Source organism: Hippocampus comes, unplaced genomic scaffold (assembly GCF_001891065.2).
Source record: "Hippocampus comes isolate QL1 unplaced genomic scaffold, H_comes_QL1_v1.1 scaffold76, whole genome shotgun sequence".
NCBI classification, from domain to species: domain Eukaryota; kingdom Metazoa; phylum Chordata; class Actinopteri; order Syngnathiformes; family Syngnathidae; genus Hippocampus; species Hippocampus comes.
Genome location: NW_017805277.1, coordinates 1,843,546 through 1,868,570, shown reverse-complemented (window position 1 = coordinate 1,868,570; position 25,025 = coordinate 1,843,546). Strand labels below are relative to the sequence as shown.

At 39.6% G+C, this 25,025-nt stretch overlaps 1 protein-coding gene and 1 long non-coding RNA gene across 2 annotated transcripts in view; one reads left to right on the top strand and one right to left on the bottom strand.

Moving 5' to 3' along the window:
• lhcgr (luteinizing hormone/choriogonadotropin receptor) overlaps positions 1–6,490 on the bottom strand; it is a 13,250-nt gene extending 6,760 nt beyond the window's left edge. The window contains exons 1-7 of the mRNA XM_019870456.1: positions 5,886–6,490; positions 5,652–5,723; positions 3,144–3,215; positions 1,261–1,335; positions 796–870; positions 501–578; positions 250–318 (exon numbers count right to left, since the gene is read on the bottom strand). Of these exons, the coding sequence (XP_019726015.1) occupies positions 250–318; positions 501–578; positions 796–870; positions 1,261–1,335; positions 3,144–3,215; positions 5,652–5,723; positions 5,886–6,046 (602 nt within the window). The 5' untranslated portion in view covers positions 6,047–6,490. The remainder of the gene's footprint in view (positions 1–249; positions 319–500; positions 579–795; positions 871–1,260; positions 1,336–3,143; positions 3,216–5,651; positions 5,724–5,885) is intronic.
• Positions 2,079–25,025, top strand: LOC109516169 (uncharacterized). Its single transcript, XR_002168310.1, has 3 exons — positions 2,079–2,152; positions 8,307–8,426; positions 24,970–25,025. It is a non-coding gene; the product is annotated as an uncharacterized LOC109516169 (long non-coding RNA).

Genomic DNA, 25,025 nt, shown 5'->3' with positions numbered 1-25,025 from the left:
ACTGAAGCATTAACTGTATCAACCCATCAACATCGATCAGTGTGTGGAAGGGCAAGAAAACAGAGGGACATCCAGTCTTTGTTTAGTCTTGCATACCATTTGTTTGCTCTATTATGTGATTTGAAAAAGAGAGCTATTCAAATCATACTGATATACTACCAGGAAAATATTACATGAGCCTTTTTATTAGTTTTAAGCCTGTGTTTAAAAAAAAAAAAAAAAAAAAGGGTCACCAAGGGAAAAACTTACAGTGTTCTGATGAAGGTTCCATTGAACGCGTGTGGGTAGATTTCCTTGAAACCGCTACCGATCAGGCTTCTGTCAAGGTCAAAATTTACTGTCAACAGATTCACTGGTCAAGGTCAAGGGAATGAACAGCCACTTGCATTAGCACATTGGAGAGGCAAAATGAATAACAACGACAAAAACGGAAAGCATTCTTAAACAATTGCTGCACCATGTTTTGGTAACAAAAAAGACAAAGTTGAGCATTTACTCACATGTCACTGGCCGTCTTTGTCATACCGTTGAAGGAATTGGCAGGGATATTTTCTATGGCCATGTTTGCTTGCATTTTTCTGCAAAATGACATCAATCCAGAAGCGTCTGCTAATTAGTCAGATAAAATGGTGTTAATACAGTTGAAGGAACTGCGAATCAACTGTTGGCTTTTTGCTGATGTTATTGGCACTGTGACATTCAGCGCTATAGAAAAGTAGGCCTCAAGAAAAAAAAAAGGTAACCGCACGAAAACGATACTGACAACCACTATTATTTTTGAATAAGGTTACTTACAGGCTGAATGGGAAGGCCAAAGAGGATATGGTGGATAAGTCTGGGAAGTGCATCACCCCAGTGCCAAAGATGCATCTGTGAAAAATGTAATTACATTATGACATTATGGCGTTACCCTTCGATGACCTACTTTGGCGGTGCGGTACAATAAAGACATATTTGTATTTATGTAACTGTTGCCATCACCATCACCTATTATCTGACAGGAAACCACTTTAATGCTTTAATTTCCATGTTGCTCTGCAAAAAGAATATCTTTAAATGTACATTAGTACTCTGATCTTAAAGTTTTGTTGTGGTCTACGTAGGGAATCTCAGGGGTCCTTAAAATTAAATTGTTAATCAAAATTTAGACTCCACTGATGAGATGCACATGTAAATACTGAAGAAATACACCGTGCTGCATGCACGGTGAACAAAATCATCGGAAGTAAAATAAAATCATCCTCAAATGGAAACACTTACAAATAATTCAGATTAGGCAGGTCAGTGAATGCACCCTTTTCAATTGTCCTCAGATTTTTCAGGTTTTTAATCGTGCTGCAGGAAGATGATACAGAGGGAGAGAGACAGAAAAAATACATATGAATCAGATTTATTCTTTGAGCAATTTCACAAGAATTTGAACCAAAATTCAGTTTTGTTGACAAAAGCAACAAAAAATGGCTCGTAGTAGGTTTGTTTGTTAGCAGGCTACATTCTGCGACAAAGCTGTCGTGAGCTACCTGTTACAAAACGAATTCGTGCAGCAACAGGCCATTTCCTAAAAGGCACTCCTTACACACATTTGCAAACTGTAGCTGTCTTTTTCATGTATAAATTTCAGTTTTACAGCAGTGCCAGTTAAATGTTTGGACACACTTTCTCGTTCAATAGCACGAGAATGTGTGTTCACATTTTTGACTTCTGTTCTCTGTCAAATGCCTTGAGGTAATAAAGGTAATAAAAGAAACAAAGCACACACATTCTTTGGGAAGAACTTTTGCATACTAATACAGCTGAAGCGTGATCAGTTATGTGCACTCCCCTCCAAAATAATTCGAACAGTATGGCCAATTCCTTTTTTTTGGGAGGTGTTGACTTAAATGAGACAAACGATCAACATTTTATTTTTATTCAAAGCTGCAACGGGGACACCTGCCTCCAGTCAGGTGTCTCTGTGACCCCGCCCCCATCTCACAGGTGCAACTAGTTGCTGATTGTACTCTCCCCTATTAAGCTTGGTGCTCACCTCTCACTCTCTCACTATGCACTGGCTTGTCTGAGGAAGGCACCCTCCCTCCCCTGCAACCACGTACCCTGGCTCCCATTTTATATCACGTGCTGCTATGCTCTCCCATCGTCTTCAACAGTTGAGGTGAAAAAAATCATTTTAATCATGTATTTTTAATGGACATATTATGGAGGCTTACTATTTTATTTTATAGGTGAATAGTCCCAGTGCGGCCTTTGCCCCTTTTTTGTTTTAGAATTATTTTATTAAACCAACTGCTTTGATATATTTTGCCTCTCACCCAACAGCTGGAAGCGTCCAGTTACTCTGTGGGGAAGATCTGCTGGAGGGGTCTTGCCCCCCACCTCCTTTTTTGGGGGGGGGGGGGTTGATAGGATGCTTAGGATGCGGTGTACACTAATAAACACACAAACACACAATTATTATTTTTTTTCCCCCCTAAACTCCCTGTGATCGATTTAGGACCAGTCTGCTGGCTACCTTTCGATTGCGATTGACTGGCTAGGCATCCCTGCTGTAGATTTAGAGTTAATTTTGCTGCTGCCATAGAGGACTAATTGACTCACCCCAAGAAAAAGCCTTATGATATTTTAACCTTTGAAGGATGTGGCTCATGTCACTCATTTGTTCTTGGGCTTCTTTACAGCACTCTGTTTTTTCCATTGCTGTTTTCATTGATCTATCCATTTAAAGTACATTACGCCACTTAGTACACAATTGTTTTCTGTCATCTTCAGCGCATTCTAGATGGTCTTATTGGCTCTGGCCAATGTTTGTGCAATGGTTCTGATTGATTGATCTTTCTCATTGAAAAATTACTTATTTTTCACCTATAAAAAAATGGCCAACCAAAAGATGCCATCTTCTAATTTTGTGCTAGATTCAGAGGTAAATATCTGCATATAAACGCTGAAATGGTGATCATTTGTCTCGTATCAACATTTTGATATCAAGCCAAAATGTTTTCTGTTTATAATATTGGAATTGGCCTCACTATGCCAGTACATTTGGAGGGAACTGTAATTAAGGAATTAACATTTGTGAAACTGAAATGACAAATGCAGAAATTGGTGAAATAAGTTTGTTTCCACATAAATACTGAGTTAATACATACATTTCTCTCAAGCCATGGATGGATAGGAAGGCGTGTGTCTGTATCCTGGTCGCAGTGCTGTAGTAAATCAAACTGTGGCGCACACACACATATTGACTTTAGGTTGAGACAAAGATGGTGACAGCTAAATAAATAATAGTGACGCATCTAAAGTTTAAAGTATGAAAAACAAGAATGTCCTTCATCAACAAAGCATACAAAATATATTTTTGTAAATAACTAGAAATGCATAAAAGTACTCCAGGTGTGCTTTGCCAGAACTTACTGGCACAAAATGATTTTTGAAACAAATTTCAAACGTCAGTATTATTCTTCTGCTACACAAACACTTTTCCCCTTGTGTGTTGAACCAATCTTAATGTACAGTATGGATACAGTTAGTCCCGGGGTCACCAGCAAGTATCCTTCAAGGACCACATTCAGAGCTCGCAGCCCCGTTCTAAAACTAGCTCAACAGTCATAGAGCCTTTCATTTTTCTTGGTATGCTACCCTGCCCCAGCTGTGGAGGAAGATCGAGGGATGGGTTGGTGGAAAAATGTACTTGGGGCAAATTTATTAATTCTCAGGTGTCTCGTAGCCTGTCGCATTAATTGATAACCAAGAGGTAGTTTTCAAGAAGGTTGGTGACACTGATCTAGGCCAAGAAGACCAAATGAAAGTGTTTAAGAGTGACGTCTAAACAAAGACACTGAAAGGTAAACACAGGCTTCTAGATTTGGCCCTGAGTGTTTTGTTTTCTGATAAACTCATAACTGACCTCTTTTCTCTTGTTACTTCCTGTGCTTTTTTTTTCCCTGGGTTCCTCTGCTTCAACTGCAAAGTGACCATGAAATCTCATTATTTTCAAACTTTCCTTCCTTGCATGATTGCACCAAATGCCACTGTCAAAGTAAGCTTTTCCAGCCATGATCTAACCCTTCTTGTTTCATCTTAGAGGAGCTGAGAAATATCAATTCATCCACATTTGTAGCATGTAAATTACTTTAAAATAATGTTATTTTTGATCATTTTGATGTTAAGGTAGCTTTAAAGAGAATAGATTGTCATGCTAATCACCACACCAGCATGGACCTTTCGCATGCTAATGTTACTCTTAAGTTGTGTGCAGTGTTTGTACAAGGTACACTCGAATAAAAATGAACAATGTTTTTCCGCCAGGATGTGATTTTACAGCACCGGGAAGCTACTGCCAGATATTTCACACGAGATTCTATTTTCTCCGATTTGAACACGGTGAACCCATTATTGACCAACTAAGTAGTTTAATTATACCAGGCTGACAAAGCTCATCCCTGAAGAGTAGAGCAAAGTTTTCACCACAACCAAGTATTACCTCTGCTCCTCTAACTGGAAGAGAAAGGTTGACTTAAAAGTGATGTCAACATTGGAAAGTACAACGCGATGTTGACTATAGATATTGCTGTAAACATACTATGCATTCATCTTGTGACAGATACATCATTTGTCACTAGATATATAGGTTAGATTTCACAATTGGACAAACACTTAACTGATTTGTACATAATTTAATATTTGAATCGATTTTAAATAAACCCTAAGATTGGCTGTCTACCAGCTCAGAGTGCAGCCCACCTCTCACCCAAAGTCAGCTGTGATTATATACCAGCACACCTGCAACCGTCACGAGGATGTGATACTGCAAATGGATGGATGTCAGATGCACTGGCTACAGTATATAAAACGGTACATTTGGACTCCACGAGGTTGGGAGGGCATGCATTTTGCGTAGTGCTTTAGATGCTCCTCTACAAAGTAGCATCACATCATGCCAGTCCATTTGATGTTTGGCATTTGGTGGCTGACAATAATCACCCATTACCAGGCATAGTCTGGTTACTTAAATATGTGTTCAAAATGAACCCTACATTTCCCACTATGAGCAGAACATTTTTTTTTCCAGTTGAAACAAAAATAGTTTCATCGACACTGTCAAACAGCTGTGAATGGAGTGTGCTAATTTTTGAGGGTATGGCTGGCAGTGATTTAGAATAGTAGTTTAATACCATTTAAGCAGTGTTATTAACTTTGCCACAGAATAAGAATAAAGTTAGAGTTATTTAATGTGTTGTGTAGATTTACCTGAGATTGTTGCCAAAAACTGCATAATCACAAACGGAGCAATGTGGTTTTGCCTGTCATCTAATTTAATAGCGAGTGCAATATTAATCAAACTCCTGATTAATACGTTGTCAAATGTATTTATTTTTGATCGGAGTAAAACAAAAACTTTTAATGTGTACAAGAAGCCAAACTATAGAGCAACTGCATTCACAAACAAAAGAATAATTGCCATGTACACCAGCAGTAACAAATGTTAATGTTAAGAGGAAAAAAATATTTTCATTTTGTTATTTTTTTTCCCGTGTCTGGAGCAACTTTTGTTCTTACCACATTCATTAATTTTGATACAAATGTCAGTACTTGCCCTCCTCTGCTTGACTCAACCCAAGAAGTTGTATTTCAATATTTGGTATGCAAGAACTTACATTGCTTTAATGTTGATGAGTTCTTTAAAGGCATGGGTTGGAAGTTCTTCAAGATCCAGGTGTTTGAGAACTCTGTTAAATATGTAAGAATGGAAATTGTTTACTCCAGAGATTCTCACTTGTTTTGTCCATTGGAAATATTGCAACCGAATGTGCCAGAAGTGACAGTTTAAAAGAAAAAAAAAGATCAAGAAGAGACATAACGGAGGAGAATGTATACACAGAGATACTTACATGGATGTGGTTTCATTCTCGGAAGCCATTTGTGTGTCCTTGCTGCACTGAAATTTGGAGGCCGTGCAGTGGCAGATTTGCGGACACTTGAACGCCTCATCGGAGGTCACATAGTGGATGCCGGACAATGCAACCACAAACAAGAGCACCTGCGGGGTCATTTGTGAAATCAAGAGTTGAAGCAAATGTGTTTACAAATTACAAAAAAAAAAAAAAAAGCTACTTTGAACTAACTGTAATTCTCCAGGACTAAGCTAAACACCTCAAAAAAAAAAAAAAGCAGCTGTTATTCCTCATAAGTGTCAGCAGTGGTCTTGCCTTCATGTACTCACGTGAATGTGACTTGCCTGCCTGCCTGGAGGAGTTGCCTAAAATGTGAAGTACTTGTGACGCTGAGTGGGTGGGGATCATGATAGCTCTTACACTGTTTCTTCATTTCATTTCAATGAAATGCAAGCAAATGGAGATTAAAAGCTTTTAATTTTGCATTTGGTTTGCCTGCATGAACAAAGTGTCCTTTCAAAAGATAAGATCACCATTGCTAGTACTACTACAATACATGGTGATCGGACAAGCTTTGAATGATCAAAAAAAAAGCTTAATACACTGAACCGTTAAAGACACACACATGCTCATTTAGATATGTGAACAGTTTTTTTTTAACTCATTGAAAAGGTTATGTTCAAGATGACTTTTGCATGACCTAGTCGGCAGGGGTGAAAAGATGACACCCAAGCAGGGTGCTTTAGTTGTCACTTCCACTAGAAAACCTCTTCAAAGGATGGCAAGTTGACCTGGGGATAATGGATAGAGACGTAAGAAATTCAACAAAGCCTGTGTGGCATATAATGACTGTACTTTGACAATATTGCATATTGGAAAGAAAATGACAAGAAAATTGAAAATTACATGACAAGTATATGTTATAGGAATAATGTTGGCGGCACGGTGGGTGACCGGTTAGCACATTCGCTTCACAGTGCCGAGGTGCAGGGTGAGGATAAGCGCATTAGAAAGTGAATGGCTGGAATAAAGGTGTAACATGAAGGTAAAATTTATAAATAACAATGAATGACTTTATAAAACGACCAGTAAATTGTTATAAGAATAAAACCTTAAGTCATAATATGATGAAAAAGGTGTAAAGGGATGACAATAATTTCATAATATTCTGCGTAAATAACATATTGCAAGTTCACAGTTATGGGATTGAGGTTGGAATGTTATGAGAAGAAAGTTGTAACATGGCAATGACAAAAATGAAGTCTTATGAAAAATAAGTAAAAAAAAAAAAAAATCTAATCAAGTCAGAAAACTGGGTGACAAAAGTGATGGGAGTTGTAATATTATGCCGTGCATCAATATAGTTGTTTATTTGCATGGTGACGACTGTTGAGGTGCCTTTGAACAAGGCATTGAAAGTGGTGCACTCACCGTTTGCATGCCCCATGACCTTGCATGATCTCACACTGCCCATGTACAAGTCAGGCGAGTGCACCACTATACCATCAGTGACCCTGGGGGGAAAATAACAGCAAAAAACTAAATGTGTAGCCTTCTAGGCATAAAGTTGTTTGAGGAAAAATAAAAAAAAGAATACCTCAATTCAACTCCGTTTCATTTTTACTGTAGAGGACGTTACAAACAACCTGGAGACATTTGAGGGAAGACTGGCTGGCTCCAAGATACGTGATGGTGTGAATTACGTTCCAAAATGCTGCTGTTTAAGAAAAGAAGGAATCATAATTGTCATTAGTAAATGTCAAACCTTGCCTTGGGATTTAATGGCGACCAGTTCAAAGTCAACCCTGCATCTATCCCAAACGTAGTTGGGATAGGCTCTACCTGAGACAGTAATGAGAACAAGTCATATTAAAAATATGGTTTCAGGATGGAATGCAAAACCAATCGCAAGGACCTAAATGCAAAGGTCTGCACCTAGCAGTTGTTGTCTCGCTCTAAAGACATGCCAAAGGAGGCTTTCAGAACGTTTCAGAACTTGTGTCACGAAATATGTACGTCAAATCCAAACTACAACTTTTTACCTTTGAAGTAACCCCTTGGAATATTTCTCCAATATCCTCCACAGTTCTGTCATCAGAGCCATGTTGCCCACGTCATCAAAACGGATCCAATGATACCACAGGGAGAATGCTCCAACATGGCGATTTTATTTTTCTCTTGGCCAGGCACTGCTGGATGCTCGGGGCAAGCAGCCACTAGTTATCCTACCACAACTCTTGCTTCTTCTCGCGCACTGAACAAAGCAGATGTGATTGATTGTCTGACCCACGCAAAACGCATAGTCTGAGTTTGAAATACTCTATATCTTTTGTGACACCGGTCCCATACACTTGTATACTCATCCAGTAAAAGGGGCGCTGCCGTGAATTTGTCTCATTATTTGTTTCCTCTTTTCAGCGTGGTCTTAGTGGTCTTTCACCCAGAACTGTGACCAATAGAGGCCTGTCAAGAAACCCCGTCATGTCCTGTCACTTCACAGAGATGACGGTGAATTGTTTTCATCTCAAATAATAGCCGGTAGGTGTGATCTCTTCTCACCATACGCACTCACCATCGCCGCTTTATGGATGGATGCTGTCAGAAGTTCTATTTTTTGGTGGTACAGGGTTTTCTCTTATCTCTGAATGAGTGTTATTGACCTGGTGACAGCTTTCTGACTTGATAAGATCTGACTTTTTTTTAATGTGCAAAGGTAGCGAAGGAAGAGGAAAAACACAATGTACCTGTAATGACACGATCCAACCTTGCAGAAAACCAGAGAATATAAACCAACACAAACATCCCTGAAAAGTATTCGACTTGATAGAGCCTGTAGTCATTACTGAAAGTGGTGGAAGAAGCAATTTGCTGTCACGTCCTGTTTTTTTTACCATTTCCACTGAAAGGGTCGCTTTCAGGCGGTGGGGAGCTTGAGAGCAAACGAACATCAGTAAGGCATTTGCAGTAACTGGCAATAGGGCCACTGTGTGTGTTGTTTGAGTTTTGGTGTTTTATTGCTCAGTCAACTGGACCTCAGCATCAAATCACAATCAGAATGTGAACCCATGCTGGAACTTGAAAACTCTTAAGAGCATTACTTGAGATGTGGCAGTATATGGGTATAAAAAAACCCAAAACAAAACACCAGTTGATGCAGTAGTGTCTAGTGGTAGTTCTTCTGCTGCATATGGGAGGGGCATGGATACTTATCACAGGCGTGATGCTAAAAGTGACAGTCCCGTACATTGCTGTTTTTCCACAACAAAACTCATGCATGCGTGTGTTTATGGACCTTGTTTTGTGCACAGGGTCTAAATTGCAATCACGGAATTAAATATGAGCAAGGGCTTCTGCTCATCTTTCTCAACTGGTGAAGCCATTTGACACGCTTTAATGCTTAGGAGCACTTCAAATAAACTTGACTTGAATTCATACAAAGTACCGTGATGAATATCTAGTCTGGTGTTGGCTCAAATTGACTTGTATGGAACATTCATTCATTCTCTGAACCACTTTTCCTCATATAAAGCACAATTATCATTAAAAAATCGTAATTTGATTTCCAAGCTGGAACTGCATCGCGGCTCAGCACTCAAGGGCAGCATCGGACGGTCCTTTCATGAGCTAGGAAGTGTCGATCAAGACTGAACCGCAGCCAAGATGGTTGGAGCAGAGATAGCGACATGGATGCACCACATGTCAAACATGAACTCTGTCCAGATAATCCCTCTTCACTAGGAGTGTGATTAATTGGGATACTATATGCTGACGACTGTATTTTCAATCAAGCGTCTGCATTTTTTTGAGGGAATTCATGCCGTTTTAACATCGAGTGTGCCTTCTGTCTTGGCTTACACACAGCAATAACTCTTGATAGCTTATCAGATCAGGAATTCAAGAGTCCTTGGACATTGTTTGGAGCATTAACGCGTTCACCACCACACACAAATGATTGTTGAATAATTTGAGGCAAACACACATTGAAAGTTGACATTGTATCTATTTCAGAATGCTGACATGATATCATTTCTTTTACCCGTTAACCCGTGTTAGCTGTAGTGGCTATGTTGTAAAATCAGCAGGTGTCAGAGATAATTTTGTTCGGGATGCCGTTCTGTCTGAAGCGTGAGGCTTCAACTTCCCAGTACGCTGCATGTCTGCAAGTGTTTTTTTTTTTTGTTGTTATTTTGGTTGTGTGCTCTCAGTCTTTCAACCCTCACATCTGGAAACTGCAAGCACGGCTTCACCCGGTTTCCACTCTTAAAGTAGAAAACTTTCTCTGGCCCTCAACATCAAACCATCAATTTCCTAGCCAGTTGGTGGCTTGTAGGATATGCATGAGCGTGTGTGTGTGTGTGTGTGTGTGTGTGTGTGTGTGTGTGTGTGTGTGTGTGTGTGTGTGTGTGTGTGTGTATTTGTGTCTGTGTGTGTGCTTTTCAATGAATATGTTTGCGTGAAAGTTTGGGAGCCTTGGCATATCAGTGTGGCAAATGCACCGTTGTCCAGATGATAAAGTGTGGTGGTCCGCTGAGGAAACAAACTGTGAGAGACGTCTGAAGACACCATTACATCATCCATACATGCTGGGTGCAATATGAGCTTTGTTGGCGTTTAGCACCTTGGATCCTCAGACAGGAACGTTCATCTTATGACTAACTCTTCTTATACGGCAGTTTACTTTTAATTTTCATGCAAGTGGTCTTTTCCATTTATCCTCTTTTCCACAATTTTATACATGTACATCATGGCGCAACAGGAGGGCAGTCTGTGAGGACTTGGCTATGCAAGCAAAGGTTGAAATCATGCCTCAGACAGGAACACTTGGAAATTGAGCCAGCTTGTTGGGAGATGATAGTTCTGATAACTGTTGAGGTCCCTTGAGGGGTGCAGACACTGCGATGTTGTCTGGGCAGCATTCAAGGCTGGTGGTACTGCATGCATGTCACATTAACTGTCCGCCGCACCACAATCCAAATGTCAATCAAAAGAAAGATGGGAATGCCAAATTACCAAGATTAACTTGTTGTCACAACAAGATATTGGCAGTGCGTTGTGAGAAACACCAAATCCAAATGCCTCCGCTCCACAATGTATGATGAAACATGTATTTGAGAAGACAGGAAATCACACCAAGTTAGTGTTGTCACACAAAAATTCTTTCAGCATATTCAAATTGATGCAAGCCACTCTACATTGGTGGAGAGTTTTTTTTTTTTTGTCTCATGTGATGGGCTAGTGCCATTGCTATACAAAGGTGTAGTTAGCATTGCTAAAAATGTTGAATGGTAAGCCAGAGTAGATTGATGCACAAATAAGGATAGATTACACCTCTTCTGCTGCAGTCATCCATCAAGTTGATGCTCTAATTAAGTTGCAAAAGGGTAAGAGAGTCGTAAAGTACTCATTATTTAGCAAAGAGCAACCAGAAAACTACAATAGGATTCTGCACACCAGGTCAGAGGCTTGAAGGGGTTTGGGTAAATATGATGAATGATGGTTGTAGTCTTTTTTTTAATTTTTTTTTTTTTTTTTTTTACCTCTAATCAACACCACTGAAAAGACCAAACATGCGGCGACTTACAAATTTGCAGTAACACAAAATGACATGAAAGCAATCATGTAACATCAGCAGGACTACCATCCACATCTCCACTTTTCTCAGATAACTAAAATATTGCCCGAAGACATTTGGGATAGGCTCCAGCACGCTCGCGACCCTCGCGAGGATAACGTAGTCCAGATAATGGATAATTTTTGTTTCACGAAAAATTTACTCTTATTATACAAGAGTAAATTTTATTCTGTTTAGGCTGGGACCAAATATATGCTTTTTTGAGTAAAATATACTCTACAAAATTTACTGTGACATTTTGAATGGTGTTGTAAACTTGTTTTGGTATTGCCGGAAAAGCAGGACTAGTTTCATTGTTTTTCCACATTTTTCTTTTCATCTCCTGACTCTGTTCTTTGCAGTGTCAGAGATGTGGATGGCAGCATTCTGTTGAATGTTACAGATGCTGGAGCACTGATACTTCCCCGAAGTTTGGTTCTGATTGACATCTCTGCTATGTGTCCTGTGACTCAGTGGCATGTGCTGCGAGAGGCTGTGAGGAAGAATTCTAACTTGTTATGACAGTCTTTTTCTTCCATGTGAGCTGCTCGTATGGCCTCTAGAGAGTGCAATTGCATTCACTTGGATATACATTTAAATCTCTTCTGCGTAAAAAAGAGTGCCGTTGTAGGTTACTATCATCTCCGGAACACCATAAATTCCAAAAGAGGGACTCAAACATTTTATTATGTTTACAAAAGTGGGACATCAACACTCACCCATCTGGAGTTTTACTCAGTCAGCACGAGTAGGTGTCCTGAGGGGAATGCTCCACACATGTTAATTGCTGGTTTCTGCCATGTTTTAGGTGGGAGTTCCCTTCTTTTGATTGCAACCTGCTGTTAGGTAGAGCTGTTAGGCTGGCATGCATGCTGCTTCTCAATTGATACAGGGCTGCCACATTTTTGTTCTCGGGCTCTGTTTTGTTTTGGCTATTCCCTGATGTCCTTCGTGTGCTAGCATCAGCATCCTGTGTCGTCCTGCCTAGAGGAATAACAATCCTGGTCTCTCGGAACACCATTATTCACGTAGTGGAGAGTTCATTTTTAACAGCCTGATAAGCAGTCTCACATTTACTCCAGTCACCTGGTTTGATACAGCTCATTAAAGTGGTTAAAGTGAGCTGTTCTGTTGACAGAGCTCTCATTTGGGATGCAATGTTAAGGGTACTGCATTCAACTACAAAGTACACAGACATGGTCCCCCATGGTACGTTTCTGTACTGGCCAGTTGGCTGTACAGCGCAACAGTGAATCAGCTGCGTTTTGTGATTGTGGCACTTGTAAACAACCTTAAAGCAATATGCCTGCAGATCTAAAAGGCATCTTTCGATTCTTGCTGCTGGTTCAGATTTTAGTCAGTACATGGTTTCAAGTGGCTCATTGTCTGTTACCATCACAAAATATTTTCCTTTCTTTTTTTTTTTTTTTTTTCCAAAGCCCACAAAATGGAGAGAGCTTTTTTCACTTTGAGAATAACGACATTCCACATCAGACAAGGCTCTATTGGCATAATAGACTGGATTGTGTTTTGCATCATTCGGATTTGATTTCAACATTGCTCCGAGTTCCACTGGTCTTACATCTGCAACCACGAGTGCATCTGCATCCGGGTTGAACTATGCCCACCACAGATAAAGTTAAATTTGGTTCACCCAGTTATTAATTTGCTCCAGACATTGACACGATACATTAAATAAACCGATATCATTCTGGGACATTGTGTCATCGGCATAACTGTGATAGCCAACGTTGGTGTTCTGAACTATTGGACCGAAAGCCGACATATATAGACCTAACAGAAGGGGATCAAAGACTGACCCTTGAGGGACCCCACATGTCATGGCCAATTGATTCGATTCAAAACTTCAGATGTCACGAAATAACTCCTTTCCTCTAAGTAGGATCCGACCCATTTTAGGACTGTTCTTATCCTATTTAAACCCAAGTTCCTAACCTGTTCAACAGTATGTTATTATCAATTGCTGCTGGGGTGGCACAGTGTCGACTGGTTAGCACGTCCACCTCACAATGCAGAGGTGCAGGGTTCAATTCCGGCTGCGGCCTTCCTGTGTGGTGTTTGCATGTTCTCCCCATGCCTGCGTGGTTTTCTCCGGGTACTCCAATTTTCTCCCACATTCCAAAAACATGCATGGCTGGTTAATGGAACACTCCAAATTGTCCCGAGGTGTGATTGTGAGTGCGAATGGTTGCTCGTCTATGTGTGCCATGTGATTGGCTGGCAACCGGTTCAGGTTGTCACCTACTGCCCGAAGACAGCTGGGATAGGCTCCACCACGTCCGGGACCCTTGTGAGGATACATGGGTCATATGATGGATGGATGGGTGGAAGGAATGAATGATGCACTCAGAGACAGCTTGCAATGACACCTTCACTGTGTCAGTGTTCAATATTATGTCATTTCAGATTTTAATAAGAACTGTTTCTATACTGTGATGAGGTTGGAATTCTGAGTGAAATTTATTTTAAGTCTGTTTGAGTTGAATACTTTGTTGGCATGATTAAAAACACTTTCTCAGCAATCTTCATGATACTGATGTTGGATGTGTATATATATCTCAGCCTAAAATACACATAAAATCTATTAGGCACATTTTAACTCTTTATTATTGAATGTATGAATTGTTTGGTCTTAAGGTTTTTCAGGGCGAGCTTGCATTTTTTAACATTTACGGTACACATGGAAAGTACATTTTTTAAGTAAAAAGGAAAGAGCTTGCTTAAATGTGAACTTATTTGACATTTCATGCTTCCATATCCTGACCTAACATGAGTTATGCATTTGTAATTCCTACATTGAATGAGGATTCACCTCAGCATCAAAAATAGATATTTCCAAAAAGTCTCACATCAGTTTTAAAGCGGGTAACTCACAGCACTCCCTGGTCCACGCGGGAATGTGAAAGTGCTGCAATCAATCTGGATTTGCCAAGATGTAGAGATGAGTGATGTCTGCGCTTATGATATTTAGTCTCGTGGTGAAAGAGCATTGATTGTAGGCTTTCTCCAAGACACTGACCTGTCACGGATAAGATTAAGCTGCCACAGTGGGACCAGCATACCCTCACACTCGCTCTGCAGCATCCGCTCTGTGAATAACCTCACCACCACTTTGTGCATCCTTTGTAGCAAGTCCAATGTGTTAACTGGGAACCAGATGGTTGAGATGAATGAAAGATGATGATGTCACATGAGAGTATGTTTTGATGTCAGTGTCTGTACCTGGACCAAGCAGTCCATAACTCACAGTTAAGACCCTGTAGTTTTATGACAGTGAGACCTCTCATCTTGGAAACAAAACATTTACTGATTAAATCTGCATAAACACTTGTGTTTCCTCTGACGGCAACCTCTGTGTGGAGAAGTGTAGACAAAACACAGCAAGCTGTTGGAAACAAATAGTGACATCAAGTCAACACCTGCTTGTCTGCTCATAAAATATGTAAGGATAGTCTCTATGCACAATGATTGATACAAGCTATAAATGAACAAATACATAAATAAATAAACAAACAGACAAGTTTGGCGCAAAGCACTGAAAAATACTCATTAACCCTCTTAGGGATTACTACAATGGACAGTTTATGTTATCAGGTGACAGGTTATCATTATTGGTACATAAAAGGATTTAAATGGAGGAATACGCAGATTTTGCCAGATATGATTTACAATCCAGATTTTTCTGTATAAATGAAGGCTAATGAATAATTATAGAAAGTTTGACGCGGATTTAGTCAGAACTGTGACTATGAAGAAAACATTTTGATTTGCCACTCTGAAGAAAAATATGACTGTCGTGGTTTTGTTAGCTGGAATTAAATTGCACTACTACTATATTTTTTAACACCATACTGCTACCGTTAATTTTCTTTTTTTTTCACCAGACTGAGTGAATGTACTTTGTGCGAGATCCTCCGGTTATGGTTTCAGTCTGGTAGTTCACATTACGACCACCAGGTGTCAGAAGAGTTTCTCATAAACTGCAGTCCTTATCATGTGTACACTGGACATATTTCAAGTGATATGATTAAATATAATCCCGACAACACACGCTTTAGTGATACATGAAGTTAATGAAGTTTATGTTGAAAGAAAAGTGGTTCTGAAAGGCAATCGGAGACAACACATGTGGAGTGTGAAGCCGTCACTCTCACAGGCAAACAGAAAAGCAGCCGCATGGACAGACCAATAAGAGTGACAGTCAAGCACCATCTTCCAAATAAACAGGAGTACCTGTGCTATATGCATATTGACAAAAAGATGAAAGTGGAAACAAAACAAATAGCCTCCTGCGCTCAGTTATCACCATGACAACCAACCACAAGAAAGTCCTATTTGAGGGACCACCGTCCATGCACTGCGTTGCTCTATCATTGTATTTCATCAGACAGGAATCATTTATAAACTGAAATTTTTAAAAAATCATTATTTTAATGGCTTACTTTAATGTGTTTCCAGTTACGATTGTGTTTTTACTTGTTTACCTTTTTCTTGTGCTTGGTTGTTGGGCACAGCTGTTAGTCCAGCAAAATACACAACAGCTTTAATTGATCATGGCAAAATCATATTACTCATTCTTTAGAACAGCGGTTCACAAACTTTCCGTACCCAGACAGGACATCTTGGTCTATATCTTCCTAATCTGTAGCACAAACAGGAAATTGCCTCGATGCCAATTAATTTTCATGCTGCAGCCACATTTTAATTGTGTACTTATTTCTAAGATTTCATGGCGAGATCTAACAGACATAAGATATTAGAGGCTTTTGTGTACAAAGTATCTGCAGGGAGCAACGGGCGGAGCGGCGTGGTTTATGGCAGCTCTAATGGTGAGGGTGAATGTGTTTTTGTTGACAATAAGACCATAATTAGCTGTGGAAGTGTAGTCAAGTGCAACATACGCCGAAGTCATTAACTTGCAGTCCACCTCAGAGTCTAAATGACTTGAGCTGGGGCTTAGGGGGACGGCTATCAATGTCCTCTGTTATTCTGAGGAACGCAAATTCCAATGATCACATTAAAATTGGTAAGTGAGTTCAGGGTTGCTGGTTTGACATTCAGCTGTCGAGGAAAAAAACAGGGGTCAGGGGGATATTGCTGGAAGAGGGACATGAAATTTAATTAGCATCTGCTTCTGCGCCCCTCACATGAAAGATAATTCTTGTATTACCTCCTATAAAGCGCGCGTGTGGAAGACCCGTGGTAGGCCAAATGATGGCATTTTCCCCATCATGTAAAATGTGAAGTTAATTCACAGGTGGCAGCAATGGCGTTGTAGTTTGCATGTCAAGTTCTTACCATGTGGAGATTCTCCAGGCAATCTGTCTTTCTCCCATATTACAGAAGCACACGTTTGCTTTGAAAGACAAAATTTTGAATATCTGTTTGGCCTCTCGCCCAAAGTCAGATGGGATAAGTTCCAGCTCACCCATGACCTTAATGAGGACAAGCGCAACAGGAAAATAAATAAAGATGAATTAATAAGCTCCAGGCTCAGACTATTGCCATTTTAGATAATTCTTAACCAAACATGCAACTCCTAAAAAAGTGACAGAACAATTGCATGGCAAAAGTAAACAAAACCGAAATAATGCAAAAATTGCGACGACTTTCTTTAAAACACCCGACACACAGATGAAAGAGGTTGTTTGCAGAGTGATACTGTTACCTTGTGGCATTCCGTAGTTATTTCTGGAACCGACGGCATAAGAGCACCTCTTGTGCGTTGTGATTGCTTTGTCAGTATGTACAGTATTTGATGAGTCACTATGGTAAGGAAAAACATTTCTGCGCAGTAAATTTTTGCCGATGCTTAGCAAGCTTCTTTGGCGATTTCCATGTGAGTCACTTGACGTTAATAAGTCAGATACTTGGGAAATTAATTCTTTAGTTGCTCAGTGATTGCAAGGCTCCCCAGTTTTGTTGATTCCTTACAATGACGTCATGCTTTATTCTGACTTTTGAGGCATACTTTTCTTAGAATCCAAATTGTCCCACTTTTGGGGCAATGGACTTTAAAAGTTGTACATGGTTTTACAAGTATTAAATCCACAATAGATAAATGGTTAAATGAAAAATGGTGGATGTGATACTTTTATATTCGCCATGAAGCAGTATTCTTCTCTGCTGGAATGAAAACATGGGTTTTACAGTATTCATGCTCAACATTTTAGAATAACGGATGAATATTTCATCTACCGATGGAGTGGGATCTCGCCCCAGATGCTGCTGGTGGTGGATACCATGGCTACACTCACACACTTGATAAGTTTTCTTTCTCTGAAATGATCTGAGCTGTTGATGTTTTCTTGGAAGGAAAAAAAATGCAACAACAAGAAGATGAACGATTATCCTACCTACAGTACTCACACACACTTTATCTGGTGAATCTATGAGATGTCCAGGGTACTCGTGGCGTGATGTGACTTATCTCATGTCACAATTGTTGGCTAGGCTGTCTCTCGTGTCCGTATCTTTGCAAGTATCCTGCGGGAGCAGTCCTGCTCTACCCACTGAGTTGAAGCAGCAGAAAATGTGAAGTTGGTCTCTCCTTGGCATACAGCTTCCTTGCCTCAGAGAAGACTGTGATATATAGGTGTGTGTGTGTGTGTGATATAGGGGTGTGTGTGTGTGTGTGTGTGTGTGTGTGTGTGTGTGTGTGTGTGTGTGTGTGTGTGTGTGTGTGTGTGTGTGTGTGTGCTGGGATTTTTTTCCATTCACTCACAAGCATCTGTGAGGTCAGAGATTATTTCTCTTGGGACTGGAGAGACATTTTGTCTCCTATATTGTGCCTGGTGAGGTTGAGGTCTGGGCTCACAAGTTCTTCAAGTTCTCTCCACTATTGTATTGAAACCAGGGGCATGTGTAATATGTACTGCATCGACAAACCAATGACACATGGCATTTTCTGCCTTTTTTGGCATGGGGAAAATAGCGGGACTTTGCGACCAGGGATGGCCATGGCAAAATGTACCTAAATGTGACTTGGAAAAATCGAACTCCATTTTACGATCACGCCATCACTAACTGGATGCAAATGGAAGTGAATTTTTTTTCACATCAGAAAGAAATAGGAAGGCTTATTTTTGTTCTTGTATGCCATTTTGGCCCTGATCTCGGGTGGAAGGTTTCATGACCCTCCTAGCCAAAAAAAAGAGGTCTTGACAGCAACCTGAAAATAACGAGACAGTTCTGAACCTGACAAAAATCTAACCCCTACTGTCTTCGGTTTAGGACATACTTGAGGCGATGCATGTCTTAAAGTAGGCCTGCTAATGGCCACTATCTTTCAACAATTTGACTTTTAACAACTATAAATATATATTTTTTTCATCCTGGATTCAAAATTTGAATTTTACGAAAAATGATTACTTTCTTGCCCTCTGACAGGTTATTTCGCAAAGTCTTGCGTCTTGAAAATACCAAAAGCTTAATATTTATTCAGTCGATGTGGTTGTTAGCGTTTTATTGTAAAATGATCCTAGAAGAGTTTCAAAGAGGAATTTGTTATTCTACATATATTTAAAAAAAAAAAAGTTCACCACTTAAGTCGCTTACTATCTAATTCAGAAAAATGCAATGCAAGTTTTAGTTGACTTTTCCGTCATATACACTAACCTTATCTGAGGGATAATGTGAAAACTGAAATAGAATCAAATTTGTCATCTCGTGAATGCAGAGAGAAGAGAATGCAGGGAAACAGGAGCAGTTCACCAGGATGTTTGTTGTCTGTTACACGCAACCCCCAGCTGTGATGTTAAATATGGCATGAACTCAATCATAACGTGAAGTCTTTTTAAATCATCTTTTTCAAAAACACATTTGAAGCAGCTCTTGATTTTGATTGCTCAAACGCTTCACTGTCATTAAATCAAGGAAACTGATGCAATCAGCTTCAGTTTCGCTGTGTGCCCAAGTCTGGGGGGAGAACAAACTTTATTGACTAGCATGATTCATGCAATCACAAGTGTCATCCTGCAAGTCAAACACAAGAGCGAGGCAGGCCGCCTCCTTTAATGTTGTTATCAAAGCTTCTCTGGAAGGAGGAAAATATTGACCTACGTGTGGACTCCTTCACAGATGGGTGCACTCTGCTGTCCCACCCCACTACTACCATCAAATCAATCAACCTTTCTAATTAGCTGCTATCAAATGAGCTCAACGATAAGAGCGTCATTTTTTTTTTCTGTGCGGGTCTTGCGAGCACAAGATGTGGCTGCCCTTAGTTTTTTTTGGAGGGGTGGGGTGGAGACACGTTATCCCCAATCATCACTGGTAATGAAACTGTGTGGCAAGGTAATACATATCACTTGCAATAATAGTATAATAGTACACAATAGTATAATGACGTACAATAATAATAACTATCTTGTTAACAGGACTACTGTACTGCTAGTGGTAAAAGTACTAATGACATTACTGGTAATCAATCCAGTAACATTGTTTGCTGCCACTTGGGGGTGAGGAGGGGCATCAGTCAAGCAGTTTATTTAAATAATATCGTCTTTTCCAAATCTATAACACACAGCCTTTCAATACATTGTTTTACTGTCACGCTTTAAAACCTTTATCCTTCAATGCAAAACATTCCATCAGGCCATGCTTTCATGACCATCGCATTTACTCTACTATACGTAGTTTTATTCAAAGCATGGCTCCGAAATCTTTTAGCTTTTAGACCTGGTCCCATCACGAGTCAATTTCTGAAGCAGGTCTGTGGTCATTTTTCCACAGGAAATAATTTTTTTTGAAGTAGTCATTTAGGGCCATTTTAGTCATTCCCAGGGATTCTTTTTACTCCAAGAGATTTTGGCCAATTGCTCCCCAGTTTAAACCACATACTAGACAAATGGAAAGTGATTTTTTTTTTCTCCCCCCGCCATATCTTTCCCCCCCCTGACGACTTCACAATATATATATCGCCAACACCTGTCATTTGAACAGGGGTGTGTAGACTTTTCGCTGTTGGCTGTGGGAATGTAAGGAGTCGAGTCCATCTCTTGGTTGAATCATTGCTTTATTAAGAAGTGTGTCTGCAGACTTATGTTGACAAAAATGAATCTCGGACATTTTTTGGGCTGTGAAGATAACAGCTGCTCAGTGTGGACATCAAACTCTTTTCTCAGTCACTTTCTTCTTCCAAATGCTTTCTGCCACAGGGTGGGGCTTGTCTTAACAAAGCCCTCAAGGCACTTGAAGTGTCTGCAAATATGATCCCCCCACATTGTGGACTGCAGCATCCCTGGCATTGTTTCACACGGCTAGCTTGTTTCCCCTTCATTTACAATCGGAGCACATCTCAAGCCCTATCCTGAAATCAGCTTCCCATCCATATTTGCCCCCTCTCTTGGCGAAGAAATGCAAACTGTAATCAGATCAGTGGAATGGAGATGAGTGGCATAAAGATGGGCGACATGAGTGACAATTCAGAGGAATCAGCATAAGAAATGGAATGGCTTGTTGTGATAACAGAGATGTGGACTTGATCAGTCAAATGGTTTGTTTTGGTTCTATTCTTCTATAGTTGTCTGGAAATTATTTTAAATTGAGATAGAGGGCCAAGATAGATGACTGGTAATTTTTGTCAATTTTGGGCCTTAAAGTAATTCTAAGACTGGGCAAACACAAGAGAATGATGTTGAGATGGATGGCTTTGATCGCCCTGTGACTAAAATTAGGCCTCAAGCAAGCCCTGTTATTTTTATTTATTTATTTTTTTGGCTGTAGATTTAAATGTGCTGGTTCACTGTACATTTAAAAGCTCATGTTTTATCCAGCAGATAGCCTATGCCTGTTGGAAATAAACTCCTGCAAGCCAATAAAGAGTGAATGAGGAGAAACCTTGGAAAGTGGCAAACTACTTCTTTGTCTTTTACACATATCCCAAACCTAATCTTTGTTTCCCCCCGCTAAGTGACAGATTTCTGTGAGTGTGTGGTCTTTGGAAAAAGTACAGTTCTGGAAGTAAACATTACATTCCAATAGTGAGGCAAGTTTGCTGTAGAACACAAACTACTCACTACAATATTCATGAATTGCCTTTGGAAACGATTGGGTCTCTTGCAGTTTTTTCCCTGTTAAAAAGTCTGACCCTGACAGTTCCAGCTCCTCATCTGCCAACATTTGACTAGTGCTTAAGGACTTTTGGGAAAGTCTTTTATCTGGACGTGCATTAAACAGTCTGCGGACTACAAAATACATGATGAATTTCGGATTTCATTATAACATTTAAATGGTTTATTCATGATCCAGTTGAAAAGTTAGGTCAAATGTCAAATAAAATTCTTGAAGGGAAAACCCGGATTGCAAATTAAAGTGTAAAAAAAAAAGGTACAAAATTATTTCAGTCGCAATTTCGTGTCAATATACCGTACACTACCCTATCAGCGGGATATACTTCACACTGTTATTCACTCTCATTTAATTTTAAACTTTTGTGAACACTTCTATTTCACTACTTCTGATATAATGCTTTGGATCCCATGTGTGAATTTCACATGCATGTATGAAGTGAATCACAACACATGCCACAAAGCAGGAAATCATTCTAAACTAGAAATTGCAATACCCGCAAACATATGCGGACAAATACAGGCGTTGCGTGAGGAGTCTAACTATAAGTGTTTAATGCTAGAATATCGCTCCATCTTTGCTTCACTGTCCAAAATAGTGGTGCCTGGACATACGCATAATCCAACTGAGACTTTTTTTTCGTGATACAATTACGTCATGCAGCCGACTTTTGGCTTTGACTTGCAAGCAAAACTTTCAGATACGAACCCCCCGTGGTGACAGTGAACTCAACTCAACTCACTCTCAACCAAGCGGCCGTTTACCAGAATATTGTGAATATTCTTCAAAAAAGAAGTTTCCAGCCGTTAAATGCCATTCAGAGTTGATTTAGTGTACTGTGAAACGAAATATAAAACTAAGAGAATTAAGTCATGTATTTAAATGAATCAAGAGGATTAATGTGTCACTTTTTTGGGTAACACCTTACTTTCTCAATCATAATAACACAGTTACTGTTACTGCTCAAAAATGTGGTGCATTACTTTAACCGTTTGATCACTGAAGCTGTCTTCATCAGACCTACAAAATCTCTAAACTGAGAGGCAGCTTTAAGCCAGTTAGAGGAAGAGTTGGAGGAGGAGGGCGAGGAGAAAGAAGAGAAGAAGGAGTAGTGTGATTGCTTTGTGTGCTGTTTGCTGCTTGCTATTCATGCATTGTTCCTGTCACAAGTCTCGTTGTTCCAGTGGGACTTGAGGTTTATGTTGTTAATTACCACTTTTGTAGTTTGTATTGATTTTGTATTTCCATTTTACATCTCCTTCATGTGATATTTCAGTAGATCTTTGATTTTCTGTTTTGTTTTGCAAAATTAGCTCTTTGTTCCACTCGGCTCCGTCCATCACCTTTTGGAAGTGAGTAGTACCACTCGTTTTTTGTTTTCACTGCAACATTTTGTCGCTATTGTTTTAAGTTACTCTTCATTGCTTGCTTGTGCAACCTTGCTGGAATCAAGCCTATGACACTGCTCTCAAATCTTTATGTCTGGATGATAGCTGTAAGGCCAACCTTGACATACTTTACAGAAGAGTTTGAAGCCCTTTATTGTTTCACTGTTATGGATGATATTTTGTTGAAAATACTATGTATATACACACACACACTCAGACACACACATGCACGATTACAATTGGTTTACCGTGATGCATGAACTGTTACAATTTATGTAATTGTGTTTTTTAAATGCATGATATTATAGGATGTTGTATTGTAGGTTTTTTTTTTGAGAGGCTGGAACGGATTAATGGCATTTTCATTCATTTCAATAGGAAAACATGATTTGAGATCCAATTTTAGATTGCAAGCATGGTCACGAAACAAATTAAACTTGCATCTCAAAACTGTATGAAGAAAAACTAATTTGAATTTAAAAACTTTTGAAAACAAGGTGGAAGAATAAGAGCATGATTTTTTTTTTAAATGCAAAATACCATTAGTCAGACTGCTTGTCTCCACGTTTCGTTATCAACACACAATTCTTATACAGGCAAAAAAAAAAAAAAAAAAATTACATTTCAATTATATGATGGTTTAACAGTTTCCAGATCATCAGGAAAAAGGATGTTTTTTCCAGGCAAGAATCTCGACAATGAACATGCATAATTCATTTTTTAAAGCTCCATTCTCTGAGTGGATCATTTGACTGTTATAATGCCTCGAGGGGGTTAGACTGTTTATTTTTTTTATTGAAATAATCTCTCAGTGGGAGAAAAGTTGCCCATGTGGGAAATCAGATTTTCTTCCAATGCAGCTACACTGCAGAGTCAGACAGAAGAAGTCAAGGAAGAAGGTATACAAATGAATTCCTCTATTTTAAAAACAAACTCAACAAACAAACAAAAATATATGTCGTGGAACAGTGAACATAATCTCTTCTGTGACGCTAGTTGACTTCCAAGTTGTTCTAAATTCAAAATAATTTTCCCACCAGCCATCTATCCGTTTTCTTCCTCATATGACGGGTCGAGTCACGGGGGTTGCAGCTTGAGCAGCCAAGCCCAGACATCCATCTCTTCCATGGGGATGCTGAAGTGTTCCCGAGACAGCCAGGAGACATTCTGTACTCCCCACATTTCTCTCTGGAAACATTTTTACACAACCATTTGGTTGAACTCCAAATTGTGGAGTTCTACTGGGTATTCGACTTTGAAAGTTCGACTGTATTCTGATTGGGCTTCATATTTACGCTTGAAATATTACTCACTATAATCAAACTCTTCATTCACCTGCAACCATTTCGTTGTAGTTACACATTAGTGTGTGTGAGTAGGGTTGTAAACAATGTGCACCACATAGCTGACATGCCTAATGTGCTTGTTAGCCACTTCGGGCTTGCCTGAGGCAAGAGTCTCAGTCCTAGGACTTATTTATGGCACATTTTAACAAGCCTAGTCAATGTGGGCCAGCCTCGCAAGATTACAGTCAATAGCAATGTCATGTGCCACACACAGTGCAAATGAGCTCTCCAAATGTTACTGGGCCTTCAACTTATGTCCGTGACTGCAGGAAGACTGAAGCATGATTGCCTGAGGCTGCAAGGAGCACATTCATGTGTTCAGAATAGGATATTCTAAAAGTAGAGTGATATATTTTACATACTCCAAACCGTAATATAAAATCGAAGAGAATGTCAGGTGGTGACAAAATCACTCACCCCTAAATAATTCATTGCAATCTTACCATCAGAATCTCTGCCATAATGTCAAAAAATGTCCATGTGTAGCATTTTGTGCCCTGGTAGGCCGATTTTGTTATCTTTGGGCAGTGCCAGGGAAGCTATGCATATTTTTAGCCTTAATATTAAGGTAAGCTAGACAGCTGTCAGCAGTGGTACTATTATTACCTTTTCATGGGATGTTTTATTTTGTTGTTTTTCTTTAGGTGTGGGTATTCCTATTTGTTCACCCACGAATTATGTCGTCAAAGCACAAGCAATG